General features: G+C 52.1%; 2 protein-coding genes across 5 annotated transcripts; one reads left to right on the top strand and one right to left on the bottom strand.

Annotated features, from left to right (window-relative positions):
* Positions 1 to 145: 145 nt before the first annotated feature.
* ZNF821 (zinc finger protein 821) lies at positions 146 to 13421 on the top strand. 4 transcript variants are annotated; one of them, XM_074158052.1, is made up of 7 exons: positions 146 to 354; positions 2272 to 2363; positions 9267 to 9392; positions 9903 to 10045; positions 10603 to 10707; positions 11609 to 11775; positions 12489 to 13421. In XM_074158052.1, the coding sequence occupies exons 2-7, from the start codon at positions 2324 to 2326 to the stop codon at positions 13141 to 13143; spliced, it is 1236 nt and encodes a 411-aa protein (XP_074014153.1). In that variant the 5' UTR covers positions 146 to 354; positions 2272 to 2323; the 3' UTR covers positions 13144 to 13421. The 4 variants fall into 4 exon arrangements, with proteins under 4 accessions (XP_074014153.1, XP_074014151.1, XP_074014154.1 ...); XM_074158050.1 differs by lacking the exon at positions 146 to 354 and adding an exon at positions 4442 to 4525 and having other exon boundaries at positions 2324 to 2363; positions 12489 to 13407; XM_074158053.1 differs by lacking the exon at positions 146 to 354 and having other exon boundaries at positions 2324 to 2363; positions 9267 to 9396; positions 9910 to 10045; positions 12489 to 13407.
* A 7153-nt stretch (positions 13422 to 20574) lies between these two features.
* Positions 20575 to 22653, bottom strand: ATXN1L (ataxin 1 like). Its single transcript, XM_074158157.1, has one exon. The coding sequence runs from the start codon at positions 22651 to 22653 to the stop codon at positions 20575 to 20577; it is 2079 nt and encodes a 692-aa protein (XP_074014258.1).
* Between the last annotated feature and the right edge of the window lie 1987 nt (positions 22654 to 24640).

Genomic DNA, 24640 nt, shown 5'->3' with positions numbered 1-24640 from the left:
GCCCGCGGGGGGAAGCAGCCCAAAGCCCCTGCTTTGCGGGGCGGGGCGGGGTTCGTTTCTAAACGGATGCATGCCTTCATAACGCGCGTGGCGGCGTTTAAATTCATAGTAAAATCGTGATTTTTTTTTTTTTTTGACTTTGCAGGGTAAGCGAGATTCTAGTGAGCTCGTGTACCAGAGGGGCAGCCGCTTCCCGACCCGGGCGTGAGGCTCGGCCGCTGCCGGCGAAGGGGGCTGGGGCTCGGCGACGCTTCCCCGTGCTGCCCGCCGGGGTGCGGGAGACCGGCAGCCGGCACGGATGAGCTCCTCCGGGCGGCCGGGAGCTGCTGGCTGGGACGGATCCATGAAAAACAGGTGAGATGCTTCGGAGAATGGAAACCCGGCCCCTGGGGTCTGCAGGCGGGGTCTTTGACAGCCAGCGGGGCACGGCCGGGGCCGGGGCCGTGGCCGTTCCGTGCCGGGGGCTTCCCGGGGCCGTGCCTGTGCCCGCGCCCGTGCCCGTGCCCGCGCCGCGCGCTCTGGCGGCGCCGCCATCTTGCCCGTCTGTCTGTCCGGCGGCCCTTTGTCTGTCTGCGGCTCCCCGGCGACTGCAGCGGGACCGGGTAAGGCGGGCCGGGCCGCGGGCCGGGGCCGTCCGCCCGGGAGGGGCGGGCCGGATCCCGCCGTCCGCCTGAGGAGCGGCGGCGTCGGTCCCTCTGCCTGGCAGGGGCCGGGCCAGTTTGTCTGTCCGTGATGTCGGGATGGGTCCCTCGGTCGCCCGTTAGCATCCGCGGGGGCTCGGGCTGGGTTCCTCCGTCCCTCCCTCTGCCGGGGGAGCGGGGTCCGTTTGTCCGTGTGTCCGTCCGCTTGCCGGCTGGGTCCCTCCTGCCACCTCCCGTGTACTGGGACTGCCGACTGGGTCCCTCCGTCTGATCCCCGTGTCTGTCTGTCGGTTGGAGGCTGATGGGATCCCTGTGTCTGTCCGTTGGTGGGAGACTGACAGGATCCCTGTGTCCATCTGTCGGCTAGAGACTGACAGGATCCCTGTGTCCATCTGTCGGCTAGAGACTGACAGGATCCCTGTGTCTGTCTGACAGGATCCCTGTGTCCATCTGTCGGTGGGAGACTGACAGAATCCCTGTGTCTGTCTGACAGGATCCCTGTGTCCATCTGTCGGTGGGAGACTGACAGGATCCCTGTGTCCATCTGTCGGTGGGAGCCTGATAGGATCCCTGTGTCTGTCTGACGGGATCCCTGTGTCCGCCTGTCTGAAGACGCTGACGGGATCCCTGTGTCCGTCTGTCGGTGGGAGGCTGACAGGATCCCTGTGTCCATCTGTTGGTAGGAGGCTGATGGGATCCCTGTGTCCATCTGTCGGGGAAAATGGGCTGAGCTTCTCCTCTTGTCTGTCTGTCTGCCTGTTGGGCAGACTGTTGGGATTGGTTCCTTCTTCTGTTGGTCTGAGGACAGGGGCTCGATGTTTCCCCCTTGTAAAGTTTGAGGGGATTGGTGTGGCCCCACCTGTGAGGGACAAGGGGGGTGCGAACCTCCCCATCCGGGGTGGGATGTGGTCAGTGGTCCTTCCCCATGTGAGAGCAGGCGGTGTGTCCTCCTCTGCCTGTCCATGTCCCTGCCTGCCCGAGGGGTTGCGGCAGCAGGGAGGATGCAGCAGCCCCACTGTTTCCCCCTCCCTGTGCCTGTCTGCAAGGGCTGTGAGGTCAGTCCCTTTGAGGGGCGTCTGTCTGGGCTGAGACCTTTCCCTGGGCTGGCCACACTGTCCCATCAGCTGCTGCCACTGTGTCTGGAGCTGTGACTGTAGGGTGGCCAGTTCCCTTGTCTGCATGGGCTGGGCTATCTGGACGCCAGCCTTCTGGGCAAGGTGGGGTTTTGTGTCCCCTCAGTCTCTCTGTGGGTGGGGAGCCAGAGATAGGGCAGGGTCTGTGGATTTGATTAGGCTCTCTTGCCCTGTCAGCCGTGGGAATGGACAGGAGGGAGAAGGGTGTTTGGGCTGAGATTGCAGTCACTCTTGAATTGGGGCACTTTTAGCTTTTTGAGTGCTGGGGGCAGGATTGCTTACAACTTTGCTTGAGAACTGTGTGGGACTGTCCATTACATGGTGTTTTGTGAAATGCTCGTGGATCGTGTTGGATGCTGGCACTGAATATGGCTGTGGTGATGCAGAACAAGCCCTGTAGGCAGAAGGGTGGGGAATGACCCCGAGACAGCCAGCTGCATTTGGCCAGAGGCTCAGAAGGTTCCAGTGGCATGTGTGACAGGCTCTTCTCTTCTCAGGTGAGCCCTCTGCTGAGGGAACGAACACTCTGTGCTCCCAGGTCAGGGAAACATGTCCCGTCGGAAACAGACCACTCCTAACAAAGTTCACTGTGAGTATTATGTTACACAGCATTGTGGGATCCTTGCCCTAGCTGGATTGTTGTGGAGTGAGACGGGGAGGAGGGGGATGATGAAAAGGTGCAGTTTGTGGGGGAATGGTGGTTGTTCACATTTTTTCTTAGGGACTATAAGAAGAGAAACTCAGCTCTGTGCATCAGGGGAGGTGGCTGTGTCCTGGCATGGCAGGACAGGGATAGACTTGAACAAACAACTAATGCTGTAAAGGTAGGTGTGTATGTGCAGGGCCTGTAGCTGTGCTTTGCATTCACACTGTCACAAGTGCAAGTTAGTATACTAAGAAATGTGACTTCGGGGCTCTGGCCCATCTTGGGTAGCAAAGGAAGTTCTAGGCAAGGTGGTTTGAGCGTGTGGCCGAAAGCCAGGCAGTCCTGGGCCCTACCACAGACTCAACTGACTGGCCTTGGACGTGTTACTTAAGCTCACTGTACCTCAGTTTCCTGCCAGATAATATAAATAAACCATTTGCTCTTTCCTAGTAGGGAATGGGCAGTGGCTAAGTAATTTACTGGGCAGGTAAATTCTGTCTGTCAGACCATTCTTGAGCTGAGCTGATAGGACAGATCTCTGTGTCTCCAGCATTGTTGGGACCCTGAAATTTGTTCAATAGTGAAAGGGCTGAAGATGCTGTACATCAGCACTTCTTGTGGGCAGGCTACAGCAAGATGTCAGTGGAGCTGAGAGACACGTATGGATGTTTGGCTGCAAAGGGGAAACTGCACATATACGGTTTTTGTTGACTGATTGCAGCAGGGGGAAGTTGGGGGGACTGAAGCTGTGACCTCATTCATACCCAGCTTTGTGGCTGGAGACATGTTTGGAATTTGGGCTGGAAAGAGGAAAACAAATTTTCCACTTCTGTAGATAGGTGAAAGCAAGGCTGATGAGAGGGCCCTAGGTGTTGCTAAGCTGTAGTAGCTGTCAGGAGTATGTGACAGAGAGCTGAATGCTGCAGCCCTAACACTGCCTCACTTCGCTCATGCTGCTGGCTTGCATGTCTCTGTGTGTTGCTCTGTGCTGCCTTTTTGTATAGGTACGGCAACAGGAATCTATGCATGCTGCTCTCTGTACTAGAGGAAAATACACTGTGATAGCCTAACACTTTGTACACTCAGTGAGTGTGCTGGGGAATTACCTCTGTCTGGGACTCGAAAGCCCCACTGGCTGCTAGAGCGAGGCATGGGAGAGCTGACAAAGCTTTCCTTGGTGGCCAGCGTTAAGAGTCTTGAGATGTGGCTTTTGGCATCTGCACTGACTTGTGTTCTCCAATTCCTGCTTCTGGGTGCTGGGTTCGACAGTGGGCAGGCTATAGCTTTGATTTGCCTGGTAGTACGTTAATGACTTCAGAATTATCTTCCTTGGAGAAATTTGGTATGTCCTGTGTTTTGTCCTATGATGCCAGTAACACATCTTGTGTCCATACACTTTTGCTTCTGAGAGTGCCCAGATATTACTGCTACGTTTAGATCAGACTTACATAAGGCATGGACTTACACTATCTCCCCTGGTGTAGAGTCTTGGTCTCTCGTGTATGGAAACCAAGGGGTACAACAGCTCTAATGGTGCGGGTAGAGTTTCCGTGGTGTTTAGGTGGGCTGTTTTCTGCACTCCACTGTCTAAGGGTTATATTCTTCAGAAGCTTGTACTATTATATACAAAAATATACATATTATGCAATTCAGTTGTGCGCTATTTTCACAGTGAACATTGCTTTTTTATCTGCAATACAAGTGATTGTATTTCCAGTTTTGGTCTCAGGGGAAGCTACTTGACAAACATGCCACCAGTGGGTATAAGGTTGAGGTTATAGCATCTGGTGTGCCATAGGGAGGAATTCTGGGACGTGTTCACCTCCTTTACATGCAGTACATTGCTACAGAGCAACTATTCAACAGGAGCCATCAGGAGCAGCAAGTAGGACCACAAGAAAATAAAGGGACCGAAAGATACAAGAAACATGTCAATGGTGATGTCTCCACCTTGGGATGGAAAATCTTGTCTGTCTTATGATGAACGCCACCAAATCGCTGGGACTTCTCTGTCTACCTAGCCTGCTGTGTATCTGGAGGGCCCAGAAATGCCATGCAGTGCACTGACGAGGATAATCGGAGAGAGCGTCAGCTCCAAGGACTGGGTGAGCCAGCAGAATGAGGAGTCAGGCTGAGACATAGCAGACACGTTACTGAGACTTCTTCACAGGGACTGAAGTGGTTGGGAGGAGAGGAAAAAAAAGGGACAGCAGGTATGCAGCTTTTTACGCAGTTGTCTGCAGCTGGGTTCTGATTTGGCAGGCTACGGGGCTGGGGAAGTGCTTTTTGGATTTGCATAAATACCACTGTGAATATCTAACTGGACAAATTTGTGGGAGGACGGTGCCTACTTCTTCCTTGCATGGCCACTCCACGTTATCTTCCTTCTTGGGTTCATAAGGGCAAGCGACAGCTGCAGATCTCCTTTCCCTGGCTTGCTTGGTGCCACCTCTTTCCAGGGTTACTTTCCAGGCATGGCATGGCCCTCATTTAACCTTGCTCTCACAAGAACGTGGTTTGCTGTCCTCACTTAACACAGAATCACTTTGGCATGCAGAGCGACTGGCTAGGAAGCTGCGTGGTTACAAGTCAAAACAGTTTTAAATGGAAGTTGATGTGTAAGGAAATTCAAAATGATACAGAAACAATGATAAAAATTACTATTATCACAAAAGTCTCATTGTGCATGATGGCCAGTCCTTCTACAGTTTTAACTGTAGTCATTTCTCCTTTGGCAGGACTGCAGCACATAACTGACTCTTAATAATTTAATTTTGTTTTGCTACATGGTGCATGAAAAACACACCTGACAAAGTGGTAACAAATAATACTGTAATACTGGAATATACTTATTGCATTGCCCATTCCACATTGAATTGAAAAATGCAATGCAGTTATGCTTTTCCTTTGCAGATACCTTGATTGGTTCAATTTGGTCTTTATTTTCTCCCGGAGTCTAAAGTATAAACCTCTCTAAGCAATTCATCTGACTTGCAGAAAAATAGGATTCAAGCCCATCCATTGCTGACACTGTCACTCCACCAATTATGGGCTACTGACTGTTCTTGTGCTTGCCAAAAATTTGCTGCAGGTGTGCTTTTATTTTCTCTCCCTGCTGTCCCATGAGCTGCTTTTCTTTCTATTGCTTGTACCCTTTGCAAGTGATGCTTATTTTAGAACTCTTGAGAACAGCTTCTGTTAGTCAAATTAATTCCTACTTCTTGGCTATATGTATCATGGTCCCAATATCCCATTAATCCTCTATTTCTTTCCCTCTGACACACACACATTCTCTGCTCTTCAGCGTTCCTTACGTTCTTCTGTCTATAATATTCCCAGTTTGAAGAGAAAGTATCTTGCAAGAAATAGCACCCAGCATTCAAAATGGAATAGAAATGTTACTTGCATCAAAATCCTTGGTTCTTAAAGGGCTCCATGGGCTGCCGTTGTTAACTCTTTCAATTGTGTTGTTTTTCATTTCAGTAACCACTACAGCAGTGTGGACAACCCAGAATAGCGATGGGGCAGGTGGACTAGATCCACAGTGGTGGAAAGACTTGCAAATTTCAGGTCCAGGAAAGGAACACAGAGAAGACCTACATGAACAGGGACTTTAAATTGATGTACAAGGAGGGAATAAAGTGGCTTCTCTCTGAGAGACCTTTCTGTTTAGGAAGGAAGACAGGGGAATGATACAGTTTCTTTTTATTTTGTTTTGTGGATTTTGGGGTGGGGGTTGTTTGTTTGTGTGTTTATTTTCCAGAACACCTGAGAGTTGTCCTGCATTCACACAGTTCAAGAAGGGAAGGGCTCAGTAAAAAAATCATTTCTGGCTACAAGTTGATACACCAGCAGATCCTAGTAGTCATAACTGCCCCTCTGGCACAGCACCACAGGGCTGCCCCCTACCTCCACAGCTGCTCACCTGGCGTCCCACTCATTTAGAAGATTATGGAGAGGAGAACTCGAATGCAAGGCAGAGGCATTTGTATGATCTTTCATTGTCCTACATCTCTAGCTGTTTGTAAAACAAATACAGTGACTTGTTTTGGTGTTGTGGTCAGCCTGCAGCCCTTTTTGTATTTAATAAAGAAACTTCTGGAGAAGAGTCTGTGAATTCACTATTGAGCATAACATCTTTTACTGATAGCAGTGATCCTGAAGCTGTTGCCTGTCTTACTCACGTTCCCAATGAATGGAAGTGTATTCCAAGTGGGGTGGAGGTGTGTCTGTATGTGAGCATGTGTGTGCAGAAACAATAAAAGTATAACCCTGTACCTATCAAACATTAAAGATCTAAAGCTTCAAAGTAGGACTTAGTCCATCAGTAGATGAACAGGACACTCTTCCCTAAATTCTTTTGGAGACAATTTTGTTTAATACATAAGAAATTCTGTATAAATTAAAGATAGCATTTTTAAGTTTGTCTTTCCCAATCCCGTGATGCCTTTTTAGGTACAGGCTAGTCGAGAGTGCACAAGATGTCATCTGCTAACAGCACTGGTTTGGTTAACAGTTTGTGTTTCTGGCTGTAAGCTGATAGTTCTCTGCACTGCGCTGAATTGATGCTAACTTGGTTCTGGGTATGTTGTACAGAAAGGCCACTGGCAGACACGATCGCTTTCTTAGTAGTTGTGATTGATGCTAGTGTTACTGATAGGAGGAGTTCCTTCCTCAGTCACCTCATATAAAGATCACAGCTTTTAAAATCCTGCAGACTGTCTGCATGGCCGGTATATCTGAGCAGGAACCTGCCTGCCATTAGACTCCAGGCTACTGCTCAGTGGAAACGTAAGCCATCTGGAAGGGGAAAGGAGGAAGAAAACAAACATGTAGCTGCTTCCACTAACAGTTGCAGTGGCGTTTGGGAATCCCATTTTGTAACTCTGTCACAGGTAGCACATCTCCCACCATAGCTTTACATCTGTCCCATGTTCTGCAGGTTTCCTCATTTCACCATACTTTGTCTTGCAATGCTTTTTTGGTCTCTGGGCTTTTATCCTGGTGGTTTGTGGATATCTGCTTCTTGGAGAGGCACTGTAATCCTGTCGTGTCTGCTGCTCCATGCAGTCTGTATCACAGTCCCACCAATGTGAGGTTGTGGTCCAGACATAAAAGCAGCTCTCCAGGTTATGAAAACCACTCATTGCTGAAATGACTTCTGATGGGGGTACGTGTCACAGCAATCACGATGGTACCTGCTGCTTTCAGTGACAAATAGACTTAGGGTGCCCCTCAGCACCTCTCTTCAGCCCACAGCAATGTTCTCAAGTCTTCTCCACAGAAACCTTTCTCACATTTCTGAAACAGAATGATAAATGCCTTCAAATGCTTTTGGAAACCTCCATGGGGACGTTGGGAACTAAAACTCTTCTCCCACAGTCTCCGTGAAACTTCTGAAGGTCTTTGAAATCTTCCATAAATTACTGCTTTTTAAAGCACTGATGGAAATTGCGAGGTAAGCACCAGAAAGGCAGTGGGAGTATGAAAATGGGGCAAAGCTGGCTGAAACAGTTTAGCACATGGGAACGTACCTGTCCTTGTACCAGGACTGGTGCTCTCTCAATGGGATCAAGAATTCGATTCCCTGGTTATACTGATGCCAGTTGTGGACCTATACTAAAAGGTACAGTTTTCTTCTGAAAGCTATATTTTGACTTTTATGTGAAAAATGCACTGCATCTTCCTTAGCATTTTCACATTCATGCTTTGAGTGGTTCTTGAGAACATACAAATCAGTTGATAAATTTAACCCAAAAGCTAGCCCACTGGGAACGTTAGCACCTTGCCCTAAACTCATCCACTGAGAGAGGTAAATCACGACTACCCTGGAACAAAGTCATTTGTTTGATTTAATATGGAAATGAATGGTTGTCTTTTATTGTTATTCTTGGGAACCAAGAGTTCTCCTTAGCAGGGATTGCTGTAAGAAGTTTTCTTTCAGAGAAGCACAAATAATTGCCTTCTTTCAATGTATTTGCCATCACCTATTGAATTGAGGTACTAGTGATCAGTGTCTTTCAACAAAACAGATTTTAAGCTATCCTAAACAAGCAACTCTTTCTGGGTTCATTCCTTTAGTTTTCTGTTTTAAGCATATGAAGCATCACAGATTTACTTTAGCCAGAGCCACTCCTGGGCAAGGCAAGGCAAGGTAGTGAAGCAAGCTATCCATCATGGAAGCAGGAGAACACCAGCTCCAAGCACAAACACCTTCTTGAAGGGCAGCTTGTCCTCAGTCCTCCTGGGACAGAAGGTGGTGACAGAGCATGTCAAGGACAACCCCTGGTTTTAGTATCACTGTGGAGAACAGGTGAGGTGCCAGGCACTTGGGGGTACCATTTTTGTGCAAGTTGCCTGTTACAGCAGAGGATAGGACTTCATGATTTAGAAGAGCCACATATCACCATTCCTGATCTGGGATAGCATCATAATCCCCAAGTGGCTTCTCCCCAGCCTAGAGCTGTGCTGTAGTTCCCTTGGCAGATAGCTTGGTAGCAGAGAAAGCCACCTGGCTACATATGGCGGATATATGGGATCTCACAGGGTTTTTTTGGGGGGGCTGGAGTGGCATATAAAGAGTATGCAGAGAGCAGCCTGATGCTGAACATTTCCACTAGCGAGACTGTTCTAGACACAGGGACTGGAGTCACATCAGCAGGTACAAGAGGCCGATGTTGCAGGGTAGGCAAGCAGAGAGATTACTTAAATGCTTTCTGAGAGGTGACTTCAGAGGTTCTGCACAGTGCAGGTGAGCAGCCCCACACCCGTTGTGTTTTTGGCAAGCCTTGGGGGTGAAAGCAATGGAATGGCACCAGTCTGACTCTTTGTCCTTGTGGCTGCCAGGGGAGCAAGTCTTTGCAGGGCTGGAGGAGCAAGCCCGCCAAGCCATGATGAAAAACAACTTTCCTGGAGCTCTTGGGGACCAAAGGCCAGCCATTCATCCGCTGCAAGACCCTGACTCCAGCAGCAGTGAGTTCTGCCCCTACCAATAATGGCAAAGTGGTGGACTGGGGAGACTCTGACAAAGGGCAAGGCTAGGTGCTGCACAGCTTATGGGGGGCCTCTGAGGACCACCTTACCCATCTCCTCCTCTGGGTTAGCCCTTGGCTCCTGGGCAGGACTTAGTGTCAGCAAACAGCAAGAGCAGGGCTGCTCCCTGAGGGAAGGCAATCCCAGAGCCAAGGACCACCGCAACACAGATTGAGCAATGGCACCGGGATGCAGTCCCAACTTACCAGAGCAGGGTGGTAACAGCTGCAGGTCCAGCTGACAGTCCAGTAATTGTCAAGCAAAGCAACAAACCAGGTCTAGAGACTCTACAGAGCACTTCAGGGACTGAAGTACCCCGGCCTGAGTTTAAATGGAGCCCCTGGTCAGAGGGGGTGGGTAGAGGCCCCAGGTGATGCTGGTCAGGACAATTAAGGCCTCTGAGTACCCTCAGGGTCCTGACACTTGGAATAACTGTTCTGCATGTTCTAGGTGGCAGTGATGATGAGGAAACCACCCAGGATGAAGCTTCTTCCCATACATCTGAGGAGGATGGCTCAACGGTGAAAGTGAAGAAAGAATTAGAGAATGCAGAACAACCCGTGGCTGGAACCCCACCGATGAGAGAAAATGAGGCAAGTGTGTACTGGCTCTGCCCCCCCCTTGGCCTAACTGGGAGAGAGAAGGGTACTGTCTAAACACCTCCTCTCCCCATCATGGTTTCTTATCTTTTTCTCCCTCCTACCCCTCCAAACAGTGTCTCCTGGCAGGAGAAAAGGGTATGAAGAGCTCTTGGGTTCACAGGAACAGGAGGCACAAACTGCCAAGATGATTGTGCAGAGCGTGCCCCTTCCCTTCAGTTCTGGTGCCTTTCTCTGACTGACTTCCCCTTCCCTCCTGCCACAGAGCAGGCCTTGCTTACCGGAGCCACCGCACTGGCAAGAGCCGGGGTTTGAGTGGAGGCCACAAGGTTCCTGCCTGTTCCCCCCCAGGCAGCAGGAATTTTGCTCAGAGTCTACATAAAGGAAGTTTCAGACGGCAAGAACGCAAACCAGCCCCGGTGGGACTGGGCACGTGGCACTTGATCTGGTCGAGGTCTTCCTGCAGTGTTGACTAGATGCTAATGGAAGGTGGGGTGGGATGTCGGGGGCGATCTGTGTGCTTTACACAAAGTGGCTTTTCCTCCCTGTAGGTGCCTGAGAGTTTGAATGCTGACCCTATGCTGGGACTGTCACAGTGTCCCCTCTGCCAGCTGGAGTGTGGAAGCAGAGAGCAGCTCATTGCTCACGTATACCAGGTAGGGGATGATTCCAAACAGTGGGATATCTCTGGCCTTAAGCCCCAAATCCAGAAACAACCCAAAGCACAGGGTGGCTTTGTTCTGGTCTTTGCAGTCACAGAACTGAGCTTCTCGCTAGGATGTGACTGTAGTTTACAGCAATAAACTGCGTCCAGGGGGTGTCCTAGGGAAAGAATGAGAAAGGCACTAATCTGCAGATCTGGAAAACACAACTCTATCCCAAGGCAGTCTCTGCAAGCAGTTGCACACTAAGACCAGGCAGTTCCTTCAGATTAAACATGGAAGCAATTTTTATATCATTCATTGAGATAAGAAACCTTCCTCCTAATCACTCAGTTCTTTATTTTATACCTTTATTACAGTTCCTACCCATGAAAACAGCTGTTTTTCCTCTGAAATGATTCCAGTATTGCAGGAAATCTGAGCTGGAATCTCACAGGTTTTGTTGTCAGAACTCTTTTCACAGCACATCAAAGTCTGTAAAAGAAGGAATGAAGCAGAACTGAATTGGCCACTTACCTGCACCAGCTGTGTCCATCTAAGCGCTTCCTCACCAGCATCCTGCCTACTGTTAGTCCAGTCACGCTTTGTCCAGCAACAGCAGCTCCTCAGATGCATTTCTGAAAACAAGGGTCAGGTTTTACGATCCAAGTGTTTTGGCCTTAATTGTTTCTCTTGCACTGGAGTGGAGCTGTAGAAAGGTTTCCTCACTGCTGTTTGACCTGTGACACCCCAAATGCCTTGAGCTTGATCTAGGAGCTGTCAGACAGAGGTTTAGGGGTAAAGTGTTCCCATTCCACGAGGGTGAACTGAAGGTTTGCCGTACCTGTTGAGCATGCCTCAGACTGGGCAGGGAGCTGGGCAATTTGTAACTAACAGCCTTGTGGTTGTTTTGCAGCACACAGCAGCTGTGGTGAGCGCCAAGAGCTACATGTGTCCTGTATGCGGCAGAGCCCTCAGCTCACCTGGATCCCTTGGGCGACATCTCTTGATCCACTCAGAGGACCAGCTGTCAAACTGTGCCGTGTGTGGAGCACGCTTCACCAGCCACGTCACATTCAACAGGTCAGGATCACCCTGGCTGGTGAGCGGGCTAGGGCACCCACATTAAAGATTAGGTGGGTTGCCTTAAATGACACAGGAGTCACAGCTCTGGATGCACTAAGGCCTGTAGGAGAGCTGTGAACACATCTAGTGAGTGAGATTCCCTCAATCCCTTCCTGCCTGCGGCTCTGCTAAGACTCCACGGGCTGTGCTGCTAAAAGAGTGTTCCTTAGCTCCCTGAAGAACTAGAGCTGTGCAGAAAGCACTGGGGTTTCCAGTCACTGGAGAAATAATCAATTGCTGCTCTTGCCCAGCAATCCGGAGTAGGTCTGTACTGCCCAGATGGGCTCATCATTTCCAGAGCAGGACTACAGGCAGAAAACAAAATGTTCCTTGTTTGTGTCCTGCCTGGTAGAAGATTATCCACTGACCAGAGGAGTAGGGCTGAAAGGAGAAATCCAGAGATGATGGGGAGGAGCAGCTTGCTGGCTAATTCCTGCTCTTGTGCTCTTCCAATCCAGATACTGCTCTGGGCTAACCCACTTCCTACCCCCAGATATGATGTTGCTTCATTTTAGATATTCAGACGTGTCTGTGGGCAGGAACAGTTTAGCAGAGGCCTCTGTCGTGGGCTGTAGTAGGGGCACCGTTCACTGCAGCCCCCTGGGTGGTCTGAGATGGGGATTTTTCCATCAGCACCAAGTCTCTGACTCTCTGCTCTTTCTGCTTTCCAGTGAGAAGCTGCCAGAGGTGCTCAGTGCAGATCGGCTGCCGGCACCGCAGAGCGGGGGCCCCTCCAGTGGTGAGGGGAAAGACATTGCCTTTCACACCCCTGTGTATCCCGCAGGCATCCTCCTAGTGTGCAACAACTGCGCTGCTTATCGTAAGCTGCTGGAGGCACAGACACCCGGCATGCGAAAGTGGGCGCTTCGTCGGCAGAACGAGCCCTTGGAAGTGCGGCTGCAGCGTCTGGAGCGGGAGCGCACGGCCAAGAAGAGCCGGCGGGACAATGAGACACCTGAAGAACGGGAAGTGAGGCGCATGCGGGATCGAGAAGCTAAGCGCCTGCAGCGCATGCAAGAGACAGATGAGCAGCGGGCGCGGCGGCTGCAGAGAGACCGGGAAGCCATGCGACTGAAACGGGCAAACGAGACCCCAGAGAAACGACAGGCTCGGCTCATCCGGGAGCGCGAGGCCAAGAGGCTCAAGCGGCGCCTGGAGAAAATGGACATGATGCTCCGGGCACAGTTTGGCCAGGACCCCTCTGCCATGGCTGCTTTGGCAGCTGAAATGAACTTCTTCCAGCTGCCGGTGAGCAACGTGGAGCTGGAGAGCCAGCTGCTGGGCAAAATGACCTTTGAGGAGCAGAGCAACAGCACGCTGCATTAAGCTACAGCTGAGGACTGTGCCGCCTCTGCTGCATCTGCCACTGGTGCGCTAGGAGGATTCTACACTCAGGAGGCTGCTGTTCGTCCCTGGCTGACTCTCCCTGTGACAGATGGTTCTGGTTTTCTTCTGAACATAGGAGGAGAACAGAGCTGAGAGATGTCTGCCAAAGTAACCCTGGTGGGAGCAGATTCTGAGGATACAGTCTGCTCTGGGGTCCAAGTCACAGCCTGGGAACAGAGGGAAAATAAATTAACGTTCATGTTTATTTAGTCTTCTTTACGTTTTGTGCTTCATCCTGTTCTTGAACCCTTGCCCCATAGATGGGTTTGGGCTGCTGCAGTTCTGCTGTAGGCGAAAGCCTCCCTCACTAAACAGGGATCTTGTTTACTGCAGTGTGGAGCTAAGGGCTTTGATAGCCCACAGCTCCTCCAGGAGTGCCCATAAAAAGGAAGCAAAGGAGGATGTCATCTCCCTGGAAATGGCTGTGCACACCCTTTCTCTTAACACTATCATTAGGTGCTTATTTGCAAAAGCATCCATGGAAAAAAGTAAGAGGAAACTGAGTTCCTGTTCCAAGGTACCCCGTATAAACACTAACAGAAAGGTTGACTGAGGTAAGCAAACAGCAGACAAGTTTGCTGGTTTACTCACAGGTTAATTTTCACTTAAACAGCATTTCAGGTTTGCAAGTGAAAAAGTTGATTGAATGGTAAACTATAAAGGTAGGTCAGTTCTCTAGTACTGTATGGATTTGCTTTCCCCTTTATTCAGCACTGGTGAGGCCACACCTGGAGTACTGTGTCCAGTTCTGGGCTCTCCAGGGCAAGAGAGGCACAGACATACTGGAGTGTCTGGCACAGGGCCAGTAAGATAGGGAAGGGACTGGAGCATCTCTCCTGTGAGGAAAGGCTGAGAGAGCTGGAACTGTTCAGCCTGGAGAAGAGAAGACTTGGGGGGAAAGGGGAGGTGGATCTTATCAATGTTTATCAATACCTGAGGGGAGAGTGTAAAGAAGTCGGAGCCGGGCTGTTTTCAGTGGTGCCCAGTGACAGGACAAGAGACAATGGGCAGAAATCGAAACACAGGGGGTTCCCTCTGAAGATCAGGAAACATTTTTTCATGGTGAGAGTGACTAAGCACTGGCAGAGTGATTACCTACAGAGTGCAACTTCCCAGGGAAGTTGAGTCTCTCATCTTGGAGATACTCAAAATACACAGTCCTGGGCAGCTGGCTGGGGGTAGCCCTCTAGAGCAAGGGGGGTTTGGACTAGATGACCTCTAGAGGTCCCTTCCCTCCTCAATGTTCCATGACTGTGTGACTTCATAGTAAGCTGAGCTTGTTCAACCCTTTCAACACAGCTAAATGCAACACTGCTCATCTAGGACCACGGACCACTCTCGAGTTATTCATTCTCATAGTAAAGTCCTCTGTCACCAGCAGTGACTTTCAGTAGTCACTGCAGATAACACTGGGAGGGTAAGGGAGGAACCATTAGTAAACAAAACCACACAGGCAGAAAAGAAAGTTACTTTTGCTTCCACGCTCAGCAGCAAAACCAATGAGAGGAATATGGAAAAGGGGTGAACTGGGGAGGAACCATGGAAAGCTGCAATAACTGAGTCCAGAAAAACCTGCCAGAGGGTAGGGAATTGAACCTTCTTTAGTTTATTCAAGAGGTAGCCAAAGCAAAAATGTGAGCGTGGTCTGTACCTATATGAAAAGGTTCCCATTGCTAATAGAATTCATGATGAAACCACGCAACTATGGAAATTAAATCTAAGTGTGTTTAAACTGGAAAAGACAAAACATTACCACAGGAGGTCTCACGGGTGGTACAGTCTCCACTATTTGGTTTTTTTAAGAATGAGCATCTAAAAACACATGCTGTAGCTTTGTGGTTTCCAAACGTTAGCCCACCAAATACCAGTGTGCCACACATCTGTTTTTTGTAGCCTGAAGACCCCTACTGCTTTCATAGCGTTTCCTGTTCAGGTCCACAGTACAGTTTTACACGGTGGTCTAAATACACTGGGACCTACTGGCTTCTCTCTGACGGCTGTTTCTCTGCAGCAAGTCAGAAATGGTGACTACAAGACCCCTCTTGAGATCAGAAGAATAAAGTTAAAGGAAGAAGCAAAACCTTTTAGCCAGACTACTTACAAACCTGATTTTTCACTCTTTTTTCAGTTTGAGAAACTTTTGATTGAAGTACCTTAACGCCCTAGTTAATGCTTGCAATACTTGCCTTCAACGTGCATAATGTTGCAGTTTTTTCATGATACCGAGGATGCTTGCTACAAAAAGCATTTAGAATTTTCAACACTACAATTTCCTCCACATGCCACTGTAACACCTTGGTTTCCTCACCTTACGGAAGCTGTTTTAACGTAGAACTGACATCCAGGAGCCATCCCTGCCCTCTCACTTTGGGAAAAGGCACCAGATCTGGAAAGGATCTATTCAGTTCCATGTTCCCTTGTTCGTATCCTCCTTTGTTCTCTGAACTGATCCCTCACTTCTATTCTTCCCTCTGTCCATTTTCATACTCAAACCGACAGTTTGCTTCTTGCAGTATTTCCTATTGCTTTATTTTGTGTGTTTTGCTTGGCCAGCAGAGGTGCAGCTTCACTCCACAAATGGTAGCTGAAACTTTCCCTGCAGCATCACTGGCGCCTGATCATCATACCAAGGGGTTTAAGAAAGAGGCCACGTAAGAGAAAAAGTATTTGAACACAGAATTACGTCTTATAATCCAGCTGTCAGACAGCCCTTGCCCTTGTCACAAGTCTCCAGATCACTCCGTGTAAGACCAGAGAAGCCACATCCTAATGATCACTGATGCTACAGACGAGCAAAAAGTCTCAAACACCAAAGGAAAAGCTATTGGTTTATATATATATATATAGATATATAGATATATACTGTGTTTACAGAGTCAACAAGTTAAATGCAATATTCATAAGAGCATTAACAATAAAAATACAATCTGTGTGTAGCCAAGTACAGACTTAAAATGGTAAAACAGGAAAAAGGATCTCACCAAAAGTACAAATATACAGTACAAATTGATTTATTTAAAACAGTTACAAAAAAAGCACAACAAAATAGAGATTATCCTTAGAATTATTAATGCTTTGTTAAAGATCAGGTAGGAGGAAAGGGGCAGGAACAAGGTCGGAGGGGAGCACCTGACTAGTTCTAAGGCTTTAGATACAATGCGGTCGGTTACATGTTAATACAGCCATTACATAACTGGGATTATAGTTGAGGGATCAGCACTTATCTACAAAGACCTCCTTGCCTCAGCGCAGCCCAGCCGGTTCCCCCAGTGCCACACGTCCGCTTCTCTGCTTCGCACGCACGGGCAGACCCTCCCCTGGCGCTAAGGTGCCATGAAAGCGGGAAACAACTCGAATGTGCACGGGTGCGTTTGCAGGGTGGGGTGGGGTGGGGTGGCAGCAGCCTAGAAGGACGGTAGGGGCAAGTCCTGTCCTCCATGGACAGATGTGAAGACCGCGGGAAGGGCCTTGACCATCAGCATTTTAAGCCATACACGGAACACACCCTGGGCCAAACTCTGTACAGAATGTGCATTCGTAGCCATCTTAGCAGCTTCTGCAAAGTTTCAGGCCCTAGGACAGCCTGAAAGACAAAGAGCAGGTGTGAGCGACGCTGGGGAAAGGCACATGTACTGCTGCGGGCAGGAACTAGCATTTGGGCTACTCAAGCTGCTGTAGTTTCTTTTACAATATTTTCTGAGTAACAAGGATTGTTAGTTCTCTACGGGGGAAAGTGACTTCAAGTGTGGGGTGGGGACAGGGGGAGAGGGGACACTTAATGTGAAAAGTGCATTATACTTGTGCACCTGCTGGAAAGGGGAGGCAGAGGGGCCTCTGCAGCTTTCCTTCTTTCCAGACAGAGCTTCCTCTGCATAGTCTGGTAGTGATGAGCGCTCGTCGCTTGGAGCAAGTCTCACGTGCCTGGAACAACAGTGTACGCATAGCCTAGAAACAGGCCCGGCCTCTGCTGGGCAGCTGACCCAAGGAATGTTTCATGAGATGGGACAGATGGCTACAGACACCCGTTATTGCATCCTACAGACTCTTGCCACAGAGTGTGAGCTGGGTAAGACCAAGGCCAGGAGGCCTCCTCCCCTTCACAATAGCAGCAGGAAAACAGTATATTTCTCTGAGAAGCCTGTCACATCTCTGCCAGCAGAAAAGCCCGGATAACCATCTCATTCCACAATGTCTTCCTGGCTTTATCTCCTCCTTTCCCTGTAAACCTAAGAAATAAAAGCCTCCTCCGTGGGCTCATTCTTAGCCTTTCTGTCGACAGCAGAGCTTGTCTCACACATTCCCTGTCTCAGGAGAGGCTCAAAGCTCAACACAACAACCACCACAGGTGCTGAGCAACGCAGCCCAACCCAGTAAGGACAGATTCCAGTGATTACGAGTACTGCTAAGCTGGGCTGGAGGGCTGCCAGCGGCCCCCTCCTGCCCACCGCCTTTGGGGCAAGCAGCCAGATGCCCAGATTCTTCATCTCAATGCCCCGCCATGAGATGTGCCCCAAACCGTTGCTTCCACAGAAGAGCCGGCAGCCGAAACATCCACAACAGCGGGACTGACAGGGAGTCTGGACAGAAGCACCGAGGTCAAATTCACCCTGGCCTGTTCCACAGAGCTCAGCACCGCACTCAAGAGATGCGTGGCTAGCTAAAGTCCAGGGTGAGCACCTTCACAGCCCTTCAGCTGCCTACAGTACAAAGCTATTTTAGCCACACAGCATCTTGCCTCATACATCAGCGTCCGTCCTTTCAGACCACTGTTCAGTGCGGCTGAGATCTAGGAGTAGTAGTTACAGTAACACACATGAGATAAGGCAGGCCCTCCAAACCCTCTCTCTAGGAGACAGAGATTCCTGTGTTCGACGATGCACGAGGGGCTCTGCACCCTTCAGCTGCTCAGACATTCCCTCTGTGCATGCAGCCAGCCCGCTTACATTCACACGCCACACGTATGCAAGTTCCCTTTCTTAGCTGCCTGCCACAGCTCTGAATTCCTCTGCACACTCCAGAGGAGGCAAGAGAACCCGGGCTCCTCTGCCTTCTGCCTTTGGCCACAGACACCCTGGATATCCTGAGCATTAAGTACTAACCAACAATAATCGAGGTCTTTGCGTAGGAGAGTCCAATGAACAGCAACTGGGAAACACACAAGGTGACGAGGCCAAGCACCGGGGCCCAGACAGTACATTTTACTGACTAATGGTGCCACGAAAACAGCATCTGTTCCCACAGCTGCTGCATCCAGGGAGGCAGAATCTTCACATGACAGCATCACCATGACTTCACACATTTCAAATGCAGCTGATGGGATCGGAAGCAGAATGTCATTTGGGGGAAGCTACGTGTGATACAGGCAGCATCCTCATTCTGGAGAAATCCCCATGAGGCACAAACACTGAAGGCATGAGTAGCACACACATCACCTACGGCCTGAAAAGAAACTGTCCTCCTGGTGCAGGCATTTCAAAGGCAACACAAATGGCTAGCAATGTGCTAGGAAAACAGGGCAGATGGCCTGGAGGGAAGGGAGAACTCTCTAATTTGCCTAATACCCAAGCAGAGCACCCCTCCATCACAGAGTCAACCAAAACCAACCAGTTACAGGACACATTCCTGGAAAGTGTGCAGAACAGCCCTGAGACACCACCACTGCAAGCTGACCGAAGGATGGCTACGCCGAGGAGAGGTGCTGACACACAAGCCGTTCAGGGAAAGAGAGAAGCAGTGCCCTAGCAGACAGGCATGCCTGACAGAAAACTTCAGGAAGATGAGAGAAGGGAGATGGAAAACAGTATGCTGAACATGAGGAGCAGCATCAGGACTCCAGTGGGGACCTGCACACTGAAAAGAAACCCTCTCAAAAGCCTGGTCCTAGCACGGAGACGGGCACCTTAATACAAAGAATACTTAACCCAAGTTAAGTCAGTGAAGACTCTTATCCTCAACATAATAGTGACTATTTTTTATTCTAGCTAAGCAGTTAGAGCTGGTGTCATAACACACCATCAGAGAGGGCAAATTAGTGTAACTACAGGAGCCTTCACTTGAATGGAGTGTTATTACCATAACGAGGTATTAATATACATTTGTATTAAATCTCACTGTGAAAAAGACTACTCTTGATTTTACCATGTTGTTCTACAAAGGAACTCCAAAGAGAAGCATCAGAAAAACTAACACAAAACCACCCCGAAATGCCCTGTGATGCTGTGATATTTTTAGAGTCCCTACATTAACCATAGAACTGTACTTAGCAGAAACTTTGTACCTTGCCTGCACATGCACAAACACTCGGCTCTTGTCTAGAGCTTATTCAGGAAACTGCCTGCAGGGAAGAATTAGCCATCTGGAAAGTTTTCTTCTGATTCAATTACAAAATAGTCTCGGTTCTTCTCACAGAAAAAGGATACGTTTCCATCCTTCCCTAGAGAATGTTGAATATATTTTACTCCAGCTTTAAAAAAACCCAAAACACCAAAACCCCAAATCCAACTAAACGAAAAACCTCAGCCCCATTCACCCATAGGCTAAGCCTCCGCAAAAGCTGTAAGCCCAAAAGATTTTCTTTTTTTAAGTTATTAACACAGGAAGAAAGATTTGATTTGGTGGCAAATAATTAAATGTATTTTATAGCAGGAAACTGACGTCTCCCATCCCAGCTCATGTCCCATCCCAAGTGCTCAAGTTCCCTATTCACCTATACCCAAAGCCATCCTTTTGGTCCTTCCTCTTGAATTTCTGTGATTCATTCAAATCTGTACATTCTTTGCAAGAAGAAAGAGCAGTTGGATTCAGTGGAAGAGACATTAAACAGAACCACCAGAGAAGCATCTCTGTCCTGCCTTCAAGAGCTCCATCGGTGAACGGTCCTTTTAAAGTGCATGTGTGAAGAAAAGGGATACTGGGAGTAGAGCCCCCTAAACTCCAGTGGGGACCCATCTCTCCCCATCGTGAGAAAGGAGGAATAAAATCTTCAGCAATTTTATCTGCTACCTTAAGCCGTGTCTGCCCTCTTCATCTCCCCACCTATCCTGAATGCTTAGACCCTGCCCTGCAGGGAATCAGTTATTCAGGGAGGTGCGAGAAAGCCCCAGCCTCCAACCTCTGGAATGCTCTCATCGCAAGCTCATGAGGACATCCCTGTTCTCTACCCCAGCTAGCCGTTTGCTGCTCCCTGAGGCACTGGAGTCCTCCTGATTCCCCAAGAGGAACTGGTCAGCCACTGAACTGGATGGAATAAATCCAGTCCTGCAGGGCAGAAAGCAGCCTTGCTGGTGAACCTGTCACAAAGTCTGTGCAATTTCTCCACCTGATGGTGAGGCTCACCTACAGGGGATGCCCTAGCTCACAGCCTCAAAGGGATCATTTCCCTGCATTAGAACGCCCTTCGATAGACAGCTTGACCTCCTGGGGAATGAAAGAGGGACGGAGCAGAGAGGGCCGGGGCTCCTCTGCCTGCATGCTGTATCTTTGGAAGCCTGGGGCTGTCCAGCTGTGCTGGCCACCAGCCTCAGGCTGAGAGGGTTCTGCATGAGAGCTCTGGGCTGCGCTGTCCCTATCTGTGTGGCTCTTCCTTTCAGCAGCTCTGTCAGACGCTTCTCTGGACCCCTGAGCTGTTCTTTCCGATCTCTCCCTAGTAGATATCAACTGATCTGTGAGAGGGTAGTTAGCCTGAGAAGCGGAGTTGCCATTCATGCTCTGTAAACTGATTGATATGCAGACATCGCCCACTTGCAGCCTGTGGCAGGGCAAAGCAAAGAGCTGAGCAGTCCGCCCTGGGCTGCAGGAGGACCAACCCTGGCCATACACAAAGAAAGGATGCTCTGGGGGCACATCGATGCTCACTTTACTTTGTTGCTCCCCAACCACAAAATGCAGTGTGACAAGCCCAGGCCACTGGCTTTCCTGAATATCCACCACGGTGCTGGAGTCAATCTTCAGGCCCCCGCTCACCTCCGCACTGCGAACAAAGTCTTGAGTCTGCAGGTCCTCCACCCGCTTCAGCTCTCCTGTAGCCAGCTGGATGATGGCTCCTTTCATGAAGTGAGAGGGCAAGTGTGAGGAGCTGGGTGGCTGCAGCTGGGCCAGGTCCTTTTCAAGCACGCTTCCACGAGCCTGTGTGTCCGGGCTCCGCCTCACCAGGGTTTCTGAAGTGGAAGACCTGATGGGCTCAGATCCAACGGGAACCAGGACTGGCTTGCCGTTGGCTATCACCATTCCTTTGGTTAATTGTCTTTGTCTAACCGGCTCTTCAGGGGACATTACATATGGACTCCTGGACTGGCTTTTCTCAGCAGCAGCCCTTTCCACTGTGTTCCTCAGCACGTCCTTTGACTCCCCCTGCTGATCAGGGATATTATGGCAAAGGTTTAAAGGGCTCGGGTCATCTTTCCTCTGGGCTGCCAGAACATGATAATCCTGAGATGCCAACACCCCCACCACCCTCTGAACCTCCAGATCAGCATCTGGGGTACTTCTGTGAGCTGGCACAGAGACCTCTGTTCCCAACGTCTGGTAACCTGAAAGGAACTGTCCATCGACCACACATCCTGCTGCAGCCCCTGGCAGACAGTCTTCAGCTTTACTGCTGGCAGAGTCCACAGCCTCGCTGGTCCTCCTCACCACATTATGCTCCAGGTGTCTCTGTCCACCATTGGCAGCAGCTACCTCTGAACTCAGCTGACTGTCTTGCTGAGGAGACTCTGGGCTTCCACCTGCTGTAGGTGTCTCATACGCTGAATACCCTGGTGGGAGGCGGGACATCTGATAATAAACAGGAATCCTACCTGGTGCAATATCTAACGGCTGGGTCCCAGCGTGGTGCTGCATCTGGCCAGAAGGAGAGATTGCAGAAGCGGATTTGTTGAAGGTGTGGGTAGGAGAGGTAGTCTGGGGGGAAGGAGCGGCTTCTTCCGTGAAGAGAGAGGCGTATGGCACAAAGTGGGGGACATGAGAGGCGGTGAGGTTGGTGGAAGGAGACAGAAGAGGACTAGGCAGAAAGCCAGGAGGGACAGCATAGGGCACTGTGTAATGCGATCCGATGAACTGTAGGGACGTTGGAGGGATCTGCGCGTAGTGGATGGGAGGGTAGGGCACCCCCGGGTGCTGGATTATTGGCGAGGTCACATTGAAGGCAGGGGGCAGGGGGCTCACGTTCACCACAGGGTGCAGGCCCGTGGGGGAGAAGGTGGCGGGTGGCACTGCCACTTTGTAGAGCATCCCATATTGGTCCACTGTCAGCCCTGCCACTGCTTCCGTGGCCTCGCCAGGGCCATAGCGCAGGGCCGCAGGACCCGGCCCAGCTGTCCGGGCCCACTCGGGGCCCTCGCCCGAGGCCTGGGCACCCCCTGCCCGTCCTGCCTCGGTGCCGGTGCTGGCGGAGGGAAGTTCCCGCTTCTTTGGCGGGAGGCACTCCTGGCTCCGCTCGTGGCCCGCTCTCATGGTGCCCCACGGTGTCCCGGCAGCCCCGGCCGCGACGCTCGTTCATGGGGGCACCCGCAGGGGCTGCCACACGCCGGCTCCCGGATCCCTGCTGCCGGTCGCCGCCTCACCTGCACCGGGAACAGAGGGAGCCGTGAGTCCCGGCCCTGTCACCGAATCGCTGCGGGCCCCAGGAGCGGAGGGAGCCCCCAGGCCGCAGGGACAGAGGGAGCCCCGAGCCCCATCCCTGAGAACAAACAAGGCGACGACTCCCAGCCCCAGTCCGGGGCCCGGGGGACGGAGGGCGCCCGAGCCCCCTGGCCGGTCCCAGAGCCCCGTCCGCGCCGCGCCCCGCCCCGCCCCACCGCCCCCGAGGCGCCACCGCCGCCCCGCCGCCCCCGGCCCGCCCAGTGCCCGCCGCCGCCCACGGCTCACCCGCCATCGCCCGGCTCCTCCTCCGCGACCCCCATCGGCCCCGGCGCCGCCCGCGGCCGCCTCCGGCCCGACCCCTCCCCGCGCCGCGGCGCACGGCGATGACGCACCCTCCCCGCGCGGCGGAAGTGCCTCACCCGTCGGGGCTGACGTCGAACGGGGGGGAGCGCCCGCCGCGCCGGTTGTCGTGGCAACCAGCCGCGCCCAGCGCGCCGGTCCCTGGGCGCTGCCGTCGGGGCACGGCCCGTCCCGCCGCGGCGCGTAACACCCCCTACCCCCACCCCACACCGATTTCGACATGGGCGGCCCCGCGCCGTGCCCGCCGCCGCGGTGAAGGCGCCTTTGCTGTCAGGGGGCCATGACGCGGTCCCCCGGGGTCACCGCTCTGCGCTTAAGGAGCGCAAGAAACCGGCGAGGCGGCCCCCCTGCCGGCGCCACCGCCCGTGCCCCGCCGCCGGCCGCCCCGCCCGGCGGAACCCTGGTTGCGGGCGGCGCGACCCGCCCGGCCTCGCCACGGGGGAGCGCTGGCGGCGGGAGACCGCCCCGCGCGTGACGTCATCAGTGACTGCCACGGTGCAGACGCACCGCTCCTCGCCAAGGCCGGCCCCGCGGGTGCTTCCGCCGGGAAAAAGTAGTGCGAGCGGCCCTTTCCCGCCGCGCCGCCGCCGGTACCGCGCCGTCTCGTCGCTGTCTCCGCTGAGGCTGCCGCGGTCCTGCTCGCTGCCCGCGGCCGCCGGAGGCCGGGAGGCTGAGGGGAGTGTGCCGAGGCGCGGATCCCTCCGCCTGCGGTATCGGTGCTGCGGCCGCGCTGCCGCCATTTTGAATGCCTGGCTCCGGCCGCTGCCGCTTCCTCCGCTGCAGGGACCGGCCCGGTGAGTGGGGCCGTGGCGCCCGCCGCCTCAGCCCGTCCTCCGCCCTGGGCCTTCTCCGTTTCCCTGCTCCCCTCCCCACGCCACCGACCAGGCCGCGTCTCCGCTGTCGTGGCCCGCGAGGTCTCGACGGCCCGGGGCCCCCCGTGTGCTTTCGCTGCCTCTGTCCGCCGCCGGGTTGCGGCCCCGCCACAGCGCCAAGCGCGGGCTCCTTTGCCGGCGGAGGCCGCCCGCTGCCTTCCTGCGGCCCCCGCCGGGGCGACTTGTGGTGGGCCGCTGGCCGCCTCCGGTCCCCGGCCGCGGCCTGTTCCCCGGCCTCCGCCCGGCGGTCCGGGCCCGTCCCGGACTCTGCCCCACGCTGCTGGGCCTGCCTGCCGCCTCCCCAGGCACAGGGCAGCGCTTTGTGCCCCTTTCGGCTTTTACCCGCTAAAGAGGCGTTGCTGGTAGGGTCCTCTCTGCTCCTCTCACCTCTCTTATTGGGACTGGGGTGATTTTGCCCAGCGTTTTTTGAAGTGGAAAGCAAAGACCTACAGAAGTTCTGCGTGTACAGAATGTCGTGTGGCTCTGTCCCTGCCCTGGGCGTCTAAGAAGTTGCTTGGGCGTTTGTGTCCATCCTTGCTTTGGTGTTTCATTGCTTGTGCTGCACGACTGCTCAGAGCATTAGAATTAGCGTCTCTCTGATACTTACAGTGTTTGCGTGTGTTGTC

The sequence above is a fragment of the Numenius arquata genome, chromosome 13, assembly GCF_964106895.1.
Source record: "Numenius arquata chromosome 13, bNumArq3.hap1.1, whole genome shotgun sequence".
Taxonomy (NCBI): Eukaryota; Metazoa; Chordata; class Aves; order Charadriiformes; family Scolopacidae; genus Numenius; species Numenius arquata.
Note: the sequence above shows the minus strand (reverse complement) of the source record. Positions and strands in the feature narration are given on the sequence as shown.